The sequence below is a fragment of the Hypomesus transpacificus genome, chromosome 17 (assembly GCF_021917145.1).
Source record: "Hypomesus transpacificus isolate Combined female chromosome 17, fHypTra1, whole genome shotgun sequence".
NCBI classification, from domain to species: domain Eukaryota; kingdom Metazoa; phylum Chordata; class Actinopteri; order Osmeriformes; family Osmeridae; genus Hypomesus; species Hypomesus transpacificus.
The window spans coordinates 2,573,057-2,590,721 of NC_061076.1; the positions used below are offsets into that span (position 1 = coordinate 2,573,057).

Genomic DNA, 17,665 nt, shown 5'->3' on the forward strand with positions numbered 1-17,665 from the left:
TGGTATGACAGCAGACTGGTGGGCGTGGGAGAATCATCGTCATGGTGCCGTTTGGCAGGGTACACCTCAGCTGAAAGATCCTAGATTCACCTTGAGCTGCCCAACATGACAAACATATGACAGTACACAAATGTGTGATAATCATGGCTACTTGTTTTTACTTCTGAAAGTTAGCTGAGAGTCTGTTAAATGTACATTATCAAAAAAGGCCCAACAATTCCACTCCTCCTTTAACTCCAGAAACAAACATACAAAAAGGACAACCCAAGACATTATTAAGCTGCACAATTTTGTACCAGACACTCACAATAATAAAATACTCAATGCTACATTAAGTGGTTAAAAATACAAGGGGGAAAGTATATTGATTATTTAAAACTTCTTTAAAGAATATACAATATTATTTCTCTTAACGAGTAAGATTTTAGTAGAAAGTGCATTCTATACAACAAAGAATAAAGGAGGAGAATCATACAGTAAATTGAAAGAGAAAACAATACACAACAAATAACTCGATATGAGCAAACCCAACCAATAAAAGATTGCTTTGATTAAAGTGAGAGGGAGGTGCTAGTGTAAATAACCAAAGCAGAAGGATTCCATCGCTCAGTGGGGTCCATATTAGGGCTAAAGTATATTTCTTTAGTTGATGAAGAAGAACAAAACGAAGAAATGTCTGTCTCATGCCCATCCCCACCTCGATTCTCCTCCTTTTCCTTGCCACAAACAGCCGCTCACTAAACCAATCACAAGCACCCCTTGCCCCAAAAACACACCCACAACACACTGTCAGTCCCCCCCTTCACCACGCCTCACTAACACAGCAGTAAAGTGCAGAGGATACACAAACAAAAAAAAAGGCATTGAAAAAGACCGAAAGACTCTGATACTGAAACATTCAAAGCACAGTAGTGAACAAGAGGGCTACAGATGAAGCGGACACCGTTGAGTTCTATACGACTCAACAGGAGGGTTTTCCGTGCCTGTGCTGCCTTAAATAAAGGTCCCATGGCATGACAATTTCACTAGATTAGGTTTTTTAACATTAATGTGAGTTCCCCTAGCCTGCCTATGGTCCCCCAGTGGCTAGAAATTGCAATAGGTGTAAACCAAGCCCTGGGTATACTGCTCCGCCTTTGAGAAAATGAAAGCTCAGATGGGCCGATCTGGAATTTTCCCTTTATGTTGTCATAAGGGGAAAGGTTACCTCCCCTTTCTCTGCTTTGCCCGCCCAGAGAATTTGGCCCGCCTATGAGAAAATTAGCTACGACTGTGCAAGCGCGATATTGGTTTTTCTCCGAGACATCACGGCTTGCAAACGACCGAAGCATAGCAGTTAGCCCCGCCTCTCTCCTCATAGCTAATTTAAAGCTACAGGCACAGAAATGGCACATCCTAAAGAAGCTCATTGTGGGACTGCTTGTAGTGGCTGTAATTCTGCACCAATGCTGAATTTCGGGAAAGAGACTTCAGATACAGTATTAGGTGACAACTAAGGCCAATATAAAAGCATCGAAAAACAGCATGTCATGGGACCTTTAAATAACTCAATTTAAGGTCCAAGTTCCCTCAACTCAAGATGGTTAGTGGGACACGCTAAAGTTACTGCAATCATCCATATCTAGAATCCCCATACGTATAAAGAATGGGTCAGATCACTTAAAAAGCAGCTTTTGATACAAGAGCACCAGAGGACTTACTAACACACACACGCGGTTGCTAGCGCGCACACACACACACACACTCATTAGAACAAGGCTCAATGTTGTTCCTTAACACTCAAACTGATAACAGTCCTAGATTGGATTAGGGCGAGAGCAATAACCCAACTGAACAATCCATCAAGAATACTTACAACCCATATCTCCTCTACCAGAACACCTTACAAGACATTCACACAAAAAAAATTAAAAAAAGAGTTACATTTACAGATGTGATTTCTTTTGACAATTTGGGTAAATATACATATACCTATACAAGAAACATAGATTTGCTAGGGTTATATAGTCGCCCCCCCCTCCCCTCCTGACCCCATTATCTATGACATAGTAAGTACAGAGGGATGAGAATTATTTACCATATATCAAATTTCCAGAATATATTGTTGAAAAGGTGTGATTGAACAGTTAGCCATATCTAACATGTAGGGAACATTCAACAAGTTGACTAATCTCTCTGTCCCAAGTTTTTGATACATCCCAAAGTGGATAACTGTATGAGAGAAAGGAAAAGAAGTTTGTCTTACAAAGCGCCCTACTTTATACCACACTAAAGATATAAACTGGGTATATCAATTTTATTTTTTATAATGGAGCAAAACCCCTATATACTGCACGGTGTTTTATGACCTTTTCCATGGTGACCCGTATTATCACGGCAGCAGCAATGAGAGATACAGAGACTGAGTGAAACCGAGGAGCCAGGTAGGGGGAGAGCCAGGTAGGGTCATCAAGTGCATCCAAGTCATCACAGTGTCATTATTGAACCTTTACACTGACAAGAGAAGAAGCTCTCACCCAGGGCGGCCCAACCCTACTCCTTGAGAGCTACCGCTCCATAGGTTCTCGTTCCAGCCCTAATCCAGCACATCCAAGTCTATGAATTAGCTAGGTGACCATCGGAATCATGTTTGTTACAACCGTTTATTGTTAATAGTTACAACCGTTTGTAGAAAACCTACAGGAGGGTGGATCTCCAGAAGCAGGACTGGATGGCACTAATCAAAAGGGAAAGTCAAAGAACAGCCAGAGAGCAGTAATATTGTATGTGGTACTGTGTGAAAGCCACAGAAACGTAAACTGAAACTAGACAACTGTATCGTCCTGTAATGGAGCGCAGCAATTAGCCTTCAGACTGAAGCAGACCCTTACCAGGTCTTAGCTAACGCTTTGAACAAGATAGCGCGCCCCCCCCCCCAGTGACCTATGACCTTGGCTTGTGCCCTACACTGCTGTTGATCCTGGGAGGAATGCCGTAAGGGACATGAAGGAGCACTGTGTCAGACAGAACCTGAACAACCAGGGCCCACAGTCCTACCTTGGAAATGTGAGGAGAAAAATACAACAAAAAGTAAATTACTATGAGAACTGAAAGGTGATGAAATGGACCTATTCTGATCCACTAACTTGGTTGATTTAATTGTTGAGGAACAACATCAGCAGCCATCAATGAAGAGCATACACTGTACACGATCACATATGAAAAAGAGGAAACCCACATTATACATATACACCCGACCAGAAAAGGCAGGTTTTCTACAAATACATAATCTTCTGTGGGTTGTCTACCAACATTGTTTCCTTAGAACAATTTTTTAGCAAGAGGTTGTAAAATTGGTGTTTGACTGGGGATACACACACACACACACATTTTAAATGTAGAGGTCCATCTTTCTTTTTTTTTTTTAAACACACTACGGTGTTGTTTTTAGTCTTTAAAGGGGCCCCTTTACACATGCATTCCAGGTAAAAGTTGAAACAGGACCAGGTAGGCGCAGTCAGGCTGAGGTGTGGAATGATAATCCTGTTGAGGGTTCAGTGGTGCTGGGCGCCTCCAGGAGCCTCATCAGAGGGGGCCATGTGGCGCAGGTAGCTACTGTCCTTGTGCCCACAGTGGTTGAGGGGCTCGCTCTTAAAGAGTGCTGGGGGAGGGGGCAGGTGGGAGACGGTCTGCACAGACAGGTGATGGTGCGGGGGAGCGTGCTGCGTCGCGTTGGGATGGTGCTGGGCCGCGTGGTGATGCGGGTGATGGTGAGAGGGAGGCGATTGGAGGTGGGAAAACGTATGTCCCACGGGGCCACGGGGAGGAAGAGCCCCTCCGGAGGGGTTGAGGCTCAGAGAGGAGGAGGTGGTGGGGGCAGGGGTGGCTGCCGGTGGGACCAGGCTGGAGCCAGGCCCAGAGGAGCAAGGGGCGTTGGCAGTAAGGTGGAGAGGCAGTGGGAGACCGCTGGACTGGAGGGACACAGGGCTGGTCACCCGGAAGCACTTCTCTTTGTGGGCCTTAAGCATGTTGGAGAAGCGGAAGCGTTGGCCGCACACCTCGCAGGGGTAGGGTTTCTCTCCCGTGTGGGTGCGGCGGTGGCGCTTCATGTTGGGCCGGCTGGTGAAGCTCTTCCCGCAGATCTCACAGATGAAAGGCTTCTCTCCTAAGAGGGAACATGGGAGAGAAGACACTACTGAATCAGGGAATTCAGATACCCTAATTGTTCATTAGTTGGTATTGGTTTTGCACTCTGCAAAGGATGTATCACCTTATAAATCCTTACATCACCAAGCTGAGAAAATCTATTGAAAACAAGAGGAAGTTAACAGCTCCACTTGAATAATCTCTCTCCCGGAGAGCGACAATTCTCTCTTATTGAAAATGCTAATGACTTCCTTTCTTGTACGAGGGCTTCTGCTGTCAGTGCACCCCCTCAGCAGGAAACCAAGGCAGCATACACATTCAGAGGAGATGAGATGTGAAAATGAACAGCAGATCTCTCTATTGGAGTGCTAGTCTCATTAACCTCTCTTAGATGGAGCAATTCAAAGTGTCTGAAAGCACCCACACACACTTGACTAGAGGCTCAACAGCTCTCTAAATACTTTTAATAATCCTGCAATGCATGTGTTATGAAACTCCACTAACACCGTTTTATATTGTGTTAATTAAATTATCAAAACCACGCATCACAGAAACAGGAGGTGTGTGTGTGTGTGTGTATATATATATATATTTCTTATTGCAACTGAAGCTGTTCACTCTCCCCTTTACCTCAACACAATGTAATAATCAGAGGAATGTGGTGCATGTTTCAAGGAGGCTTGCATAAGCTCTAACCTTTGAGAGAGAAAGAGAGAAAAAGGATTTGTGTGTACCAATTACAGAGCATCCCAGGGTGTGTCTCCTACCCAAGTCTAAATTGGTCAGCAGAGGCTGGAAGCGAAGGCGAGGGCAGAATAATTACATCTTACAAATAGAGCCATCAGATCCAACAGACTGGAGAGAAACCACCCACGCTACGCAAGCATGAACAAAAAAAAAAAAATCAAGACTGGAGGAAGGACAGACTGTGCCCTTTAAGTTTAATTTTGGAGAGAAAAGTGGAAGGGAAGAAAATTGGAGGGATGTATTTTAGCATGTGTCCGGGTAGTCATTAAAAGGCAGCCTCGCCTTTTGATGCTATGCCACCCTCTCATTACATAGCCTGGGCTACCTCCCTCCTTCACTGCACCCCTCATCAAGAGACAGCAAACTAATTGTGTATATCTCTTTTTTATTTTTTTTACATACATCTCAAATATGGAGCTTGGGCGACAAGGAAGTAAAACTACTGGAGGTCCTAAAAGCATTAGATGAGTTTGGTTCAGCCCCCAAATTATAACAGTAAATGGGTAAACTCTTGCAAGGCTGTCATACTAATTGTATTAATGGTGGGGGGGGCTCACCTGTGTGTGTTTTCATGTGCTCGTCAAAGTACTGTTTCATGTTGAAGTCCTTGCCACACCACTGGCACATGAACTGCTTGTGTCCGATGTGGATGCTCATATGGGAACGCAGCTGGTACTTGTACTGGAACCTCTCATCACAGTTCTACAGAGAGATGGGGGGGGGGGGGGGGGGGGGGGGGGGGGGGGGGGGAGTGTAAAGGGTTAAGAGTGTAAAAGGTTTATACGTACAGTATACACACACACACACACACTGCAGCATTTGTTTCTGACCGTACTATTGTGGAGTCACAATCCACTATATCCTAACTTCCCAAGATGGAAACTGTGCCCTCAGGACTACTGCAAGTCTTAAATAAGCATGTAATTACAGGTTAAAGCAGCTAAATCATCACTCAGCGCCACCCCACCCAACAAGAGCGGGTGTAGTGGCGAGCCCACCCTCTATTCATGACGTAGTCGGTCACAGGGAGGCTGGGCGTAGGAGTATCCACCACAGTAAATACTGGTGAGGAAGACCAAGTTTCACAGGAGAAAAAAAATAACATGGAAATCATTTAAAACCAAATGAACAAATAATGTCATGTTTTGAAAGAATGTATCCCAGTGCCCTTTTTAGCAAAACATGAAATATTCATGCTCTGCAAATGTTGACACGGTAAAGATTTTCAACATCCATTATTTGCTCAGACAATATGAAATCATTGCAAGTTGGATAGTAGGTTTGCCACATAGACAAACAGGAAACTGAGCCCCAGGGCCAATTTCACAAACTATTTTAAAGCAGTCGAAACCTGAGGTCAAACTAACAGGTCCAATTGTCCTAGTTCTCTGCCTTAGACATTCAACATGTTAGGGAATTTTTGTGTGGATGAGCTCAATACAACAAGTTAAATACAAAGGGAATACTTTGATAATAATCAATCCTTTTTTCAAAAAGCAGTCTAGAGAGTCAGATGGCTGTAATCTAAGACTAGTAATCCGAAGGTTGCCAGATCGATTCCCCGCTGTGTCAAATGACGTTGTGTCCTTGGGCAAGGCACTTCACCCTACTTGCCTCGGGGAGAATGTCCCTGTATTTACTGTAAGTCGCTCTGGATAAGAGCGTCTACTAAATGTTAATGTAGATTTTCAGACCTCAAACGCAGATTTAATTACATGTTCTGGTGTGCGCGTGTGGGCAGAGTTTGCGTGCGTCTCACCTCACAGCGGAAGGGCTTCTCTCCAGAGTGTTGGAGTGAGTGCACCTTCAGTGACATGCTGCGCTTAAACGACTTCCCACACGTTTCACAGGTAAATGGCATGTCCTTTGTGTGGGCTACAGAGAGATAGCGAGCATGAGACAGAGAAAGGAGAAAATAGAATCATTTGCAACAACAAAAATCAGTCTTCGTCAAGTCATGTATGATAAATCAAGACAGAAGCACAGAATATTATATAAAACTGAAATCCGACATGGCAAAGAGAAGTGTTACTTGTCATATGTTAAACAGTAATATGAATAATTCGGCTTTCTGTCAGTGGATTTCACTTGTTAGGCAATGTGCGCATCAAAGTAGGGCTGTGTCTGAGTGAATCTGCATGTGAATGTATCACAGACAATTACTCATTTGAAATGTTTCAAACTGTTGCTTGATGAAGCAAAACAAAAATGTATCCCAATATCATCCCAAATGTAAAAAGCCTCCCAAAAGGTTCAATTGAATATGGTCAATACTCAAACTACTATTTATACAAAAAAGAAACTAATTATGGTAAAAAAAAATACATATTTCCATAGAATATGATATAGAATCCATGAAAATAGCAACAAATTTAACTTTCTTATGGCCCTAAATACTTAAGAAATCCAGAGCAGCTTTAAAATGATTGAGTAACATAGTTGGGAAGATCCAACCAGGTGTTGAGTGGTACTGTATGCAACACAAAGTCAATCATCAGGTAGAGCTGGAACCATCAAACTAGAATTCACATACCGACCATGTGCTTGCGGACATGAGCCATGGTGTAGAATTTTTTCTCACAAATCTCACAGGCAAACTTCTTCTCAGCGTAGCCATGCACAATCTTTATGTGCTCGTGAAGAGACCACAATTTTTTGAAGGACTTGTTGCAAGAGACACACTGTAGAAACAAAAAAAAACACTTAGGAACAAGTCCATGTCTTTTACATATTGCTCCTCACTGATAGTGACATACAGGGTCATGCTCGTATCTGTTTTCAAAAGCTACAAACGCCTTCTGACAGCTTTGACATGCTGTGATTGGGCTGTAAGTCTGGACACTAGACTGAGTCTGGGGCAGCAGGTGCAGATGGTGCTTTATCAGAACTCAGTAAGAGAACCAGCATCTGCTGCTTTTTCATGTTTTGGCTCCCTCTGCTGTCTAGAACATGACTTAAAAATACCTACCCAAGTGTGCACGTTTATGGGGTTTAGAACCCCTCATAGAACAGGGTGAACCTTCTCCATAAGCCATTATTGAGATAATGAATGTAAACAATGCAAACTACTCTGGCTCCTCTTACTCGTTACAGATACATAGGTGTCAGCTACATAGAAATCATTCAGGACGATGCATTTATGAATGAGAATATAAAAAAACTAAAGCACCTGGATGTTCTTCTCACAGTCAGTCTGTTGGTGCAAGGCCAGTTCACTCTCCAGGACAAACTTCTTGCCACACTTGTCACAGATCTGCATGCGTCTGTGTGTTACGTTCATGTGCTTCTCCAGGTACCAGCGTGTGTTGAACACGCGAGGACACTTCTCACACGCCAGCGACTCCCTCTCCTCCCCGTCTCCTTTGACTCCTCCGGCGGCCGAGCCGGCCGTGGCAGATGACGGAGCTGCTTTGGCCTCCCTGGCAGACCTGCGCCTCCTCTTCGGGGGCTCAGCCCGCTTCCGTCGCCCCCTGGTGGTCATCCCGGACGGGACGCTGTTCATTGCCGTTCGCAGGCTCTTCCTTCGCGGCTGACTTGGAGGCGTGGCGCTGCCAGCCCCGCGACACGCTCTCTTGGCTCTCGTTCTTCGACTTTCTATTTCTTCTTCTTCTTCATCCTCTTCTTCCTCCTCATCCTCTTCATCCATACTTTCTTCCTCCTCGTCATCCTCCTCCTCGCTATCATGTCTCTCTGAGGCATCGACCGGCGGAGTTGATTTGTTGTCCCCCTTCGACACATGGAGTGTCTGATTGTTCAGATTGACCTCGACAATGATCTGCTCACGCTTGAAAGCCCCCTCCTCACCATCCACGCCCTCTTCGTCCTCGTCTTCTTCCTCATCCTCGTCAGAGTCCTCGGAGGGGCCTCTGTTGCCTGCCCGGGTCCCCTGCGGACCTCCCTCCTGCCCAGCTGCCCCTTCTCTGTAGTACTGCTGCTGCTGCTGGGCCATCACATGCTGAGGGGGCAGCTGACCAAGGACCTGGTCCCCCATAGGGATCTTGGCAGCCAGCTTGTTGTCCACTAGCACGGAATAAGGTTTACCGCCGCCCTCCCGCTTGTACAGCTTGCTAGATAGGTTCAGATCTGAGGTGGAGGAGTGGAAGTAGGCCTGAGACACCTGCGTCCTGCGTCCCTCCTCCTGGGACATCCCGCCAGGTCTAGGGACAGCTGCGTCTTCCTTGAGGCTCTGGCAGGATTTCATGTAGGGCGGGAATGGAGCCGGGTTGGTGTGGGGGTACTGGTTTAAAAGTGGGTGGAGCTACGAGTTAATCTCCAGGAGAAAAAGGTGATCAATTTCACGAAATTTCCTTTCCGTGTTTTAAGGAGGGGTAGGGGGAACCGTGCTTATCCCCCGCCCCTCCTTCCGCTTCTAAAGAGAAAGGGGGGAGGGGGGGGTAAGAGTGTAAAGGGTTTACCCTGACTCAAAGAGGGCATCCATGTTCTTCAGGCAAGGGAAGGAAAGCAGAGTGAGAGGAAATCTGTAGCCATTTCGTTCCATAGGCTTCAATTAAACTTGATATTTAGTCTCAGTGGCTCAGCCAACAACAGCTCAATGTTGTTTTAGTTCTCCTCTCAGGGACAGGCTCCCCAATAACAGCTTCAGTCTTCAGTCTTCAAACCTAGAAAGTGGTTACAAGTAGCTTTACGCCAGAATCAAAGCTCCTATTTCTGATTCCTTTAGTCATCTGTAGTCTGCGCCCTGTTAAACGAGACACAAACAAGAGTGAGAGAGAGAAAAAGACGGGTATTAAATTCCCCGGATAGTGAGCCAGTCTAGTTTGAAGAGAATGGGTGTTTCTGAACTGAAACTACAACTAAGGTTGATGTTGTAAACCGAGACTCTACACTTTACCACAACAGTTTCAGTGCAGTGAGAGAGCATCAAAACCACACGCTTCAGAGCAGAGTTTATTACGGAACCTCACACCTTGTAGCACCTTACAGTACCAATCACAATTAACCATCTCAATATCAAACCATAAAACCGATCTCATCCCTTTACTATAACATACTATTATTAAAATATCTGACAATTTAATATCATCACTTGAATTTATTCAACTGGCCCTCAATATATTACCACCACGACACATTGAATTCTGTAGATTTACCATTACCAGCATAGGTTTAATAATCACTAGTAATGAGGTTTGATCATACTTACTGAAATTGTATCCACATGAAAATCCTCTCGACCTTTAAAAATGATGCTTATAGTATACCTAGTATATTTCACCCCAGTTACAAACTTACTCATCCTTAGATTGAAATCAAGCTCAAATTACAGTTTGATTTGTGCTCATATCTCCCTACACCCTAAATAACTGAGCTCTGGTGACAGATGCAGAGCTCAGCTGAACCACTGCACCAGGACAGACTGCAAACAACCACAGGAAACTATGCATGTGCATTAGTTTGTATGTGCATTTGTGTGCTCTGTTTAAACATGCATAACGCTAACCATTATGCATCAACCCACCAACTTGAAAGGTGAGCCTACGATGGATTTATACAATATTTTAGAAAATTGTTCATCTGCAACCGTGATTGTAGATGACATGGCCGTGTATAGGACATAGATGCTGTCTCAACACTGGGGCTTGGGTTCTGAACTTGCAACGAGATCTAGAGGCAAGAAAAACATTTCCTCTCTCACAAACAATAAACATCCTCTTCTCAACCGTCACATACCTCCACTTTGTCTCAGGAGGTATCAAGACTGTCTCCTTGTAAGAATAGAGCACACCTGAAAACATTAAAATGACAACGAATGTTATATAGTTGAAGGTAACCTGGAACCACTCGAACTCTTCGTCCTCTCTGCATGCTCTCCTCACCTCTGATCTAGCTAACAGACAACACAAATGTAAGCAGTCCTTTGCTCAAGACTACACCTATTTTAAAATGACTGAACTTTGACATTGACAAAGCAACAGTGAGAACCTCAGAACCACTAGCTCTCTTCCTGTGCCTGCTTACTATGATCCTTTCGTAGAATTGGACAGCTCTGACTGAGAGCATTAAGCCCGCATGTGTGCAGAAGTGTTGGTGGCGGGGTGTCACCGCACTCAAGAGAGCAACAAACAAATCTGATCCTTAAGTATCTAGAGGATACTGGATAATGTGTCCATGACAAACAGCGACAAAAACAGTAGCTCTGCCAAAGACTGGTTAGAATGCAACGGTGAGGGGAATGTAGGGCGGAGAAAACTAAGTGACATGTTCTTCAAAGAGTTTGTAGGATGAGTCGGTATCTCTCATACACACAGGCGTGCACACGCATCAGTTGAGATTAGGCATGCCCCGTTTAATAAAAATACTTGCACTCGCTCAGCTTAGACAATGAGTCACTTCAGAATTTCATTCACCCTGAAACAGCACAACTCTTTGATGTGGGAAGCAGGAAGACAGCAGACCCTACACTATCAGTAGTATTTGCACGATTGCCGCGTCAGATCTCGAGGTCAAATTCAGTGTAAAAATATTTGTAAAATACTTGTATTTTTATTTGGGCATGTTCAAAAGGCATAACTTATGCCTTAGCGTACTATTGATCAACAACACACTTTGGTCAAGTCATTACCTTCTCCACAACAGTTTCTTTCATGCCTCACTGAGCTAACCACCAGCCAGGCCTCACCAATTTGGTTTTTAGCGCCACAAGAAGCCTTGTTTGGATTTAAGGCTAAACTAAGCTAACTAGCAGGATGGTAAGAGACTGACAGCCAGAAAGAGGATAGTCTGGTCATAGTTATGGAGTTGTAGACATTGTCACGTGATTATGAGCCTAGTGTTCCAGGTAAGGACCCGCCAACCTCGTGTTGTTCCTTGAATTCATCTGTAGCATTCAAATCCACCCTCCCTTTCTGTCTGAACTTTAATGAGCTTTCCCTTTCACAGCTTTGGAGCGAAAAGTGTGAGTGTTCACATTCCTGACAGCAAACTCATAAGACCTTAAGTGCTCACTGGTTGGCACACAGCAGGAAACCATCATGCCCTTGTAGGTATTTAGACCCAGCATTATAGGGTTACTGACATCACAGAAGCAGTGCACTGCTTGCTGATTAACATGCTTAAGACCTAAACCTCTTTCCACCTCTGCTCTATTTGTCCTGAACCCAAAAAAATCAAATTCTCTCTCATACCTCAATATTCATAGGAAAAGGATGCACAGAAATTTATAAAATGCAGTATTGGTACAAATCACAATGAGTCTTTCAAATTAAGACTAGAATAAGTTTACAATTTCCACATGTGTATCTGGACATTTGCACACCGCCAATGTGCTTCAAACCTTTCTTTAGAACATGTTCCAAGTTCAAAACGCTGCCCAAAAACAAACAAACTAAGATAAACGATGGTATTTGGAAAGCACTGCTGTGCCAAGAAGGGACATTACAGTGACCCTACATTTGTTTTAATGTCTAATATTCGCTTTAACCGCCTAAATACTTAAAGTTAGCTGATACTTAACTTAAAGCAACCAACTGTGTACACATTGACTGGACAAAATTGTGCCAAAATAAAGCTGACTTCATGTTTCGCAAGAAAGAAGAGTTGGCAAGGTTGCTGATGGGCCTAATTCACCGCTGACACAGGCTGCATTCCTTCGCCCCTTCCCACTGACTAGCCAGCTAACGTTAGCTATCAAGCTCAGGAGCAAGCTCTGCGTGCAATCATTTTTTGGCCTAATATGTGAACAGCTGGCTAGGTTAGCGGCTCACCATAGGTAGTGTTTAATGCTGAAGTTAGCTGGTGCGGAGAAATAACACTCGTTTCCGAAATTATTGTAGTGAAATGGTATTCCAAATGCAAGACTGTAAAAAAAGCTAAATATTAGTTGACCAGTTGCAAGGCTATCTGCATTCAACTTGAAAAATATAAGCAAAGAAAGGGTTAAACAAAAAGGAAACATTGGTTGGCCACCACTGCCACAGGCCGTGCAACGGGCAGTCGAACTTCTAGCAAGCTAACCCATTAGCTATCCAAGCAAGAGACGTAGTAGCTAGCTAACTGCGCGTTATGTCAGCAATCCAGACGAAAACGGCGCTATTGATCTAGTCAACTTCCAGCACAATTCTGACATGAACCAGGTTGCTAACGTTGTCTTGCCACACAGCAACACACATGGGTTAGCAAGCGCTAATAGCAACCGACTATCACTTTTTAACTCAAAACCGCCCAGATTTCTGCACGCTAGCTAGCCAATTGTTTGACCGAGCTAGTTGGCTAACGTTAGCTCTAATTTTACAACACGAGATCTGCAATAACGTTTGCGTCTGTAGCAACTACATGCATATCAGGGGTCAGGGTAAATAATTTTAATTTAGGTTGGTGTAATGGTTTAACTGTATACTTTATAAGATACAATGAAATAAACATTTTCCGAACAAAAACCCAACATTGTTCAACCTAGCCAGCTAGCAAAACTCGAATGAAGACAGCTTTCATACGCGATAAACATCCCCGTTTGACGCTACCAAGGCGTCGTTGAATTAGTGGAAACGTATTTTCAATGCACTTTGTTACTTTTTCTTGCTTTTGTAAGGACTGTCACTTTTGAAAATATATTTTTTATGAAAATAACTTGTAACAAGGTCTTGCACTCCTTAGCTACTTACCCTCAGCAAGAGCGCCCTCTTCTTTTTCGTTCCGTACAATCAGAGTTGCAGGGATTCCAGAGTCCTGCAGACGTTCAAAAAGAACCGGCTTGTTATTACTTCCCGCTATGGCATGCACGGTTGCGTAGTTTCACTTTTAAAAGTGTTTGCATTATTTTGTACGTTTTGCTTTCATGTTTTGCACGCTTGCAGGAGATTCAATACTGCATCCATCGCTACGTGGCCTGGCCAACCAAGGTCTCGCGCGCACTGTTGTCCCGCGCTCATCACGGCAGGCTGCTGTCTGGGTGGGTAGGCGCACGGCGTGAAGCGATTTTTTTGTCTCCCCTCCAAACCAGACAGGGCACGATGCGCGTGCTCGTACTAGTCCCTATTTTATAATGGGAGGAAAAATATTAAGAACCCGTCATCTGCCGTAAGATGAAACAAGGTAGAAGTTACTCTCCATTATTAACGTAGGCTACGATAATAAGTCAAGCTTCCAAGTAGGTCATTTTAATTATAACTTTTTAAATCTAACTATAACAATGTAATCATGATTAAACCATTATGTACTATAGTTACTTTGGTCCCTTGCTCCAACTCATTGTCTATTATTTATACTTTATGTATTAACAGTAAACCAGGCATACACCTTTTGCCGTTTTAAAGTTCCCCATTCTACAAGTATTGGGTACATGTAACTGGTCAGACCTTGCATGAAGCATTAAAGATAAACTTCAATAGAATATTAAACTGTTCAGAAAAGAACAGACGGGAGTCATCGGGCAACCAAGCTTACCTTACTGAGTACGTCCCCGCATACTAAGTGTGCAAAGCCATTGTTATGCCAAGGAAATAAAATACTTTGTACAAAAAGGGTATTGCTTCATTGTCTAACATATTTACGGTCAGAGAACAAGTTACAGATGTGCTTTAGAAATGAGACAAATCAAATTTATTGAGACATTTTGCGTGGAATACGAGGTCTTGGAATTTCTCCTGACAAAAAGACAGCAACAAACTATAAAACATGGCAGGTTAACTAATCTCACCCCACTTCTGACAGGCACAATTCATTCCACTGGACAAAGGGCTGTATAGGAGTGGGCTTTCTGAGACATTACTTGATTCAACCTTTAATCCTGTACAGGATGGGCAGCACTGGGCTCAAGTGCTACCAAATGGTTGGGATTTCAGGAAAACCAGCTTGAGCAGTAGAATTGAACAGGCCATCTCAGCACAACAGTCAAAAAAATAAAGAAGAAAGACATGTACTTAAGATAAATAATATACTCAACACATGTAGATGCAGTTGATTTGAACTGCTTGTTTCCCACCTATTAGACTATTTGTGGTAACATTAGTGCGGTAAAGTCCCATCTTTTATATAATTCCATACTCCTCAACATTTCCTCCCTATATCTTTCAATCACATACTGCTCAGAATTTGCAAATACATTGTAAAGACAAATCCAGAGAATTTGACTGCATCCACAATTATGTAATTTTGACAGAACGTAAATGTGTAAGTTTACCATATATCAAGCCATTACCTCCTTCACACACTCCTCAGAATATCCATATCATGGATCCCTTCTCATTCCCCCTCCAAGCCACCATAACATCTAGTCATTACTAGGAGAGGGAATGAGAAGACACTGAGAACGAAAGTGGAAAGCCTTCGCTGCCGTCTCCTGCATCCACGCCCCTCCCGTGACTAATGTAGTTGCGGGTCACAGAGAGGGGGTAGTTAGGGGGGGGGTTGTGAGTATCACTGGGGCAGCTGGAGGAGAGTGCCCTGGCCTGTGGGCAGGTAGGTCACATTGCGGGAGCGTGACAGCTGGAAGGCGATGTCTTCCGCTGCCTCGAGCTTGCGCAGCTCTACCAAACCATCTCCGGCCTCCTGCAGGGAGTTGGCAATGAGCAGAGCAGCCTGAGAATCGCCTTCGGCTGAGATGATGGCAGCCTGCTTCTGTTGCTCTGCCTGAAGACCAGCGATGAGAAAGGGGCTGGTTAGTTGATGTCATAGGGGGTGAAATTATGAATGGATTGTCAAAAACGGGATCTCGATAGAGCTCACTGATGCTAGAGACGCTTACCTTTTCCACCACAAACCTGGCTCTCTCAGCCTCCTGCTGGGCCACCTGCTTCATTTCAACAGCCTCTGTAAACTCCTTCCCAAACGTCAAGTGTGTCTGTGGGACAAACATTTTGTTGTCTTTCATTAGAAACAACAAACATGAATCCAAACTGGTTGTTGATAGAGAGGGGTTTAACAAAAGGGTCATACCAGTGAAACGTCATCTAATATGAGGCCGAAAGTAGAGGCTCTTTCCGTCAGGTCCTCACTGACCTGCCGGGACACAAGCTCTCGCTGGGTAATGAGTTCACCTGCATCAAACCGTGCCTGCGAGGAGAAAAGAGCAACACACATTTTTTTGATTTGAGTCATTTAGCAGACGCTCTTATCCAGAGCGAATTACAGTAAGTACAGGGACATTCTCCCTGAGGCACGTAGGGTGAAGTGCCTTGCCCAAGGACATAATGTCATTTTTGACGGACAGAAATCGAACCGGCAACCTTCTGATTAATAGTCCGACTCCCTAACCGCTCAGCCATATGAAAACATGCAGACATACGGATATTACACAGCAGTACAAGGCACCCATTGACTTAAGATTGCATCCTACTAGATTGCATCCTACTTTCTCTAATACTCACCACCACAGACTTCAGGACTTCTGTGGTAATAGAAGGAAGCACCCTCTCGTCGTAGTCCTCTCCGATGCTGGTGAAGATGCGTGGGAGCTGGCCAGCAACCGGCCGGAAGAGGATACGCAATGTGATGTTTACATTCTGGAGATCTGTGGTAAGAATAGAAAAAAGTAAAACATAAAATATGCATTGGAACAAAGAAAACACAGACAAAACGCTGTAGAGATTTCCATTTTGAAGCCAATAATGGGACAGACTTTGGGTAAAATGCCTGTGAGGAGCAAAGACAGTATTAGAGGCACTACTGTATAGAATCAGATCATATAGTGATGTACCTTTGCTGCCTGTGATGACAGGTACGTTACGTGGACGGGAACGACAATCAAAAATGATTGGTTTCTGAACCCAAGGAATAAGGAAGTGGGTGCCTTCTCCAACCACTGCCTCTTGAACTCCCCGGAATCTGTCGAAGATGACTGCTCGATGTCCTGCATCAACTGCAACAAAATATTAAGAATTGTAACAATTAGCTACATAAAAAGTCCTGAACCAGAGCATTATATACACACACAAATCTGACTTCTAGCCCAAGGACACAATGAGATGGATCACTACTCACCATTAAAGAGGGCAGAGTTCACAACACCTCCACCAACGGCCAGAGCCAGCCCCAACTTCCCGATGGACTCGAACAGTTTCGCCATGATGACAGCAACACAATGACCCTAACCAATCAATGCAAATGAAAGTAATCGTAAATATATGCCATTTAACATACGGGACACAAAAATATGAACACGCACGGGTAACCACAAAATGATATACTTGTTGGTCATGTTGTTTTTGATTCCATGTGGACGTGATGCATTTGGCCTTGGCTTATTTAAGGTGAGCTGCAGTGCCAAGGTCTGAGAGCTAGATAACGTTAGCTTTAGAGCTAAAGTGACATTAACTAAACATAGCAGCACTATATTAGCTTGTCTTCAAAATTATTTCGCTTTCAATAAACATTTCGAGTCAGCAAATCAGTAGTTTTCTATGTATGTATGGTAGCTAAATAGCTTGCTAACATTTCTTCATCTCAACGCAATGCGTAGCAAGTAATAATCCCGGCAGCGAAATGAATTTGCGTTCGTGCCCATGTTGGAATTACTCAAGCAGCATTCTCATGTTTTATCATGGCCCCCCAAAACAGTCACTGGCATTTTTTTTAAAATCCTAATGATAAAGAGAATTACACCTTTAAAAACACATGCACATATACAAGAAATGCTCTTGATGAGTTTGTCTGGACTCACCTAAGGTTTTGTCAGTTCTGTCTATGACCTCCACCGGAGACAACGTAAGAAGAACACATGAACATTTGGCTTAAAAGAGCATGCGCAGCTTTTGCAACAACCCTCTTTCTGATTGGACAGACATTATAATGGGTTATGTGTTTTGAGGCAATTCATTGGCTTCATTTGTAAAGAATG

At 43.8% G+C, this 17,665-nt stretch overlaps 2 protein-coding genes across 4 annotated transcripts; both read right to left on the reverse strand.

The window, feature by feature from the left end:
• Positions 1-133: 133 nt before the first annotated feature.
• On the reverse strand, positions 134-13,795 carry znf652 (zinc finger protein 652). Of its 3 annotated transcripts, none has more exons than XM_047038845.1 (6): positions 13,494-13,795; positions 8,042-9,571; positions 7,406-7,553; positions 6,632-6,747; positions 5,430-5,574; positions 134-4,144 (listed from the first exon to the last, which is right to left on the reverse strand). In XM_047038845.1, exons 2-6 carry the CDS (start codon positions 9,071-9,073, stop codon positions 3,534-3,536), a joined length of 2,052 nt encoding a protein of 683 aa, XP_046894801.1. In that variant the 5' UTR covers positions 9,074-9,571; positions 13,494-13,795; the 3' UTR covers positions 134-3,533. The 3 variants fall into 3 exon arrangements, with proteins under 3 accessions (XP_046894801.1, XP_046894802.1, XP_046894803.1); XM_047038846.1 differs by lacking the exon at positions 13,494-13,795 and adding an exon at positions 10,564-12,569; XM_047038847.1 differs by lacking the exon at positions 13,494-13,795 and adding an exon at positions 10,037-10,553.
• Positions 13,796-14,404: 609 nt separating this feature from the next.
• Positions 14,405-17,584, reverse strand: phb (prohibitin). The gene is made up of 7 exons (XM_047038862.1): positions 17,489-17,584; positions 16,810-16,915; positions 16,526-16,687; positions 16,197-16,339; positions 15,766-15,882; positions 15,575-15,670; positions 14,405-15,459 (listed from the first exon to the last, which is right to left on the reverse strand). The coding sequence occupies exons 2-7, from the start codon at positions 16,892-16,894 to the stop codon at positions 15,247-15,249; spliced, it is 816 nt and encodes a 271-aa protein (XP_046894818.1). The 5' UTR covers positions 16,895-16,915; positions 17,489-17,584; the 3' UTR covers positions 14,405-15,246.
• Between the last annotated feature and the right edge of the window lie 81 nt (positions 17,585-17,665).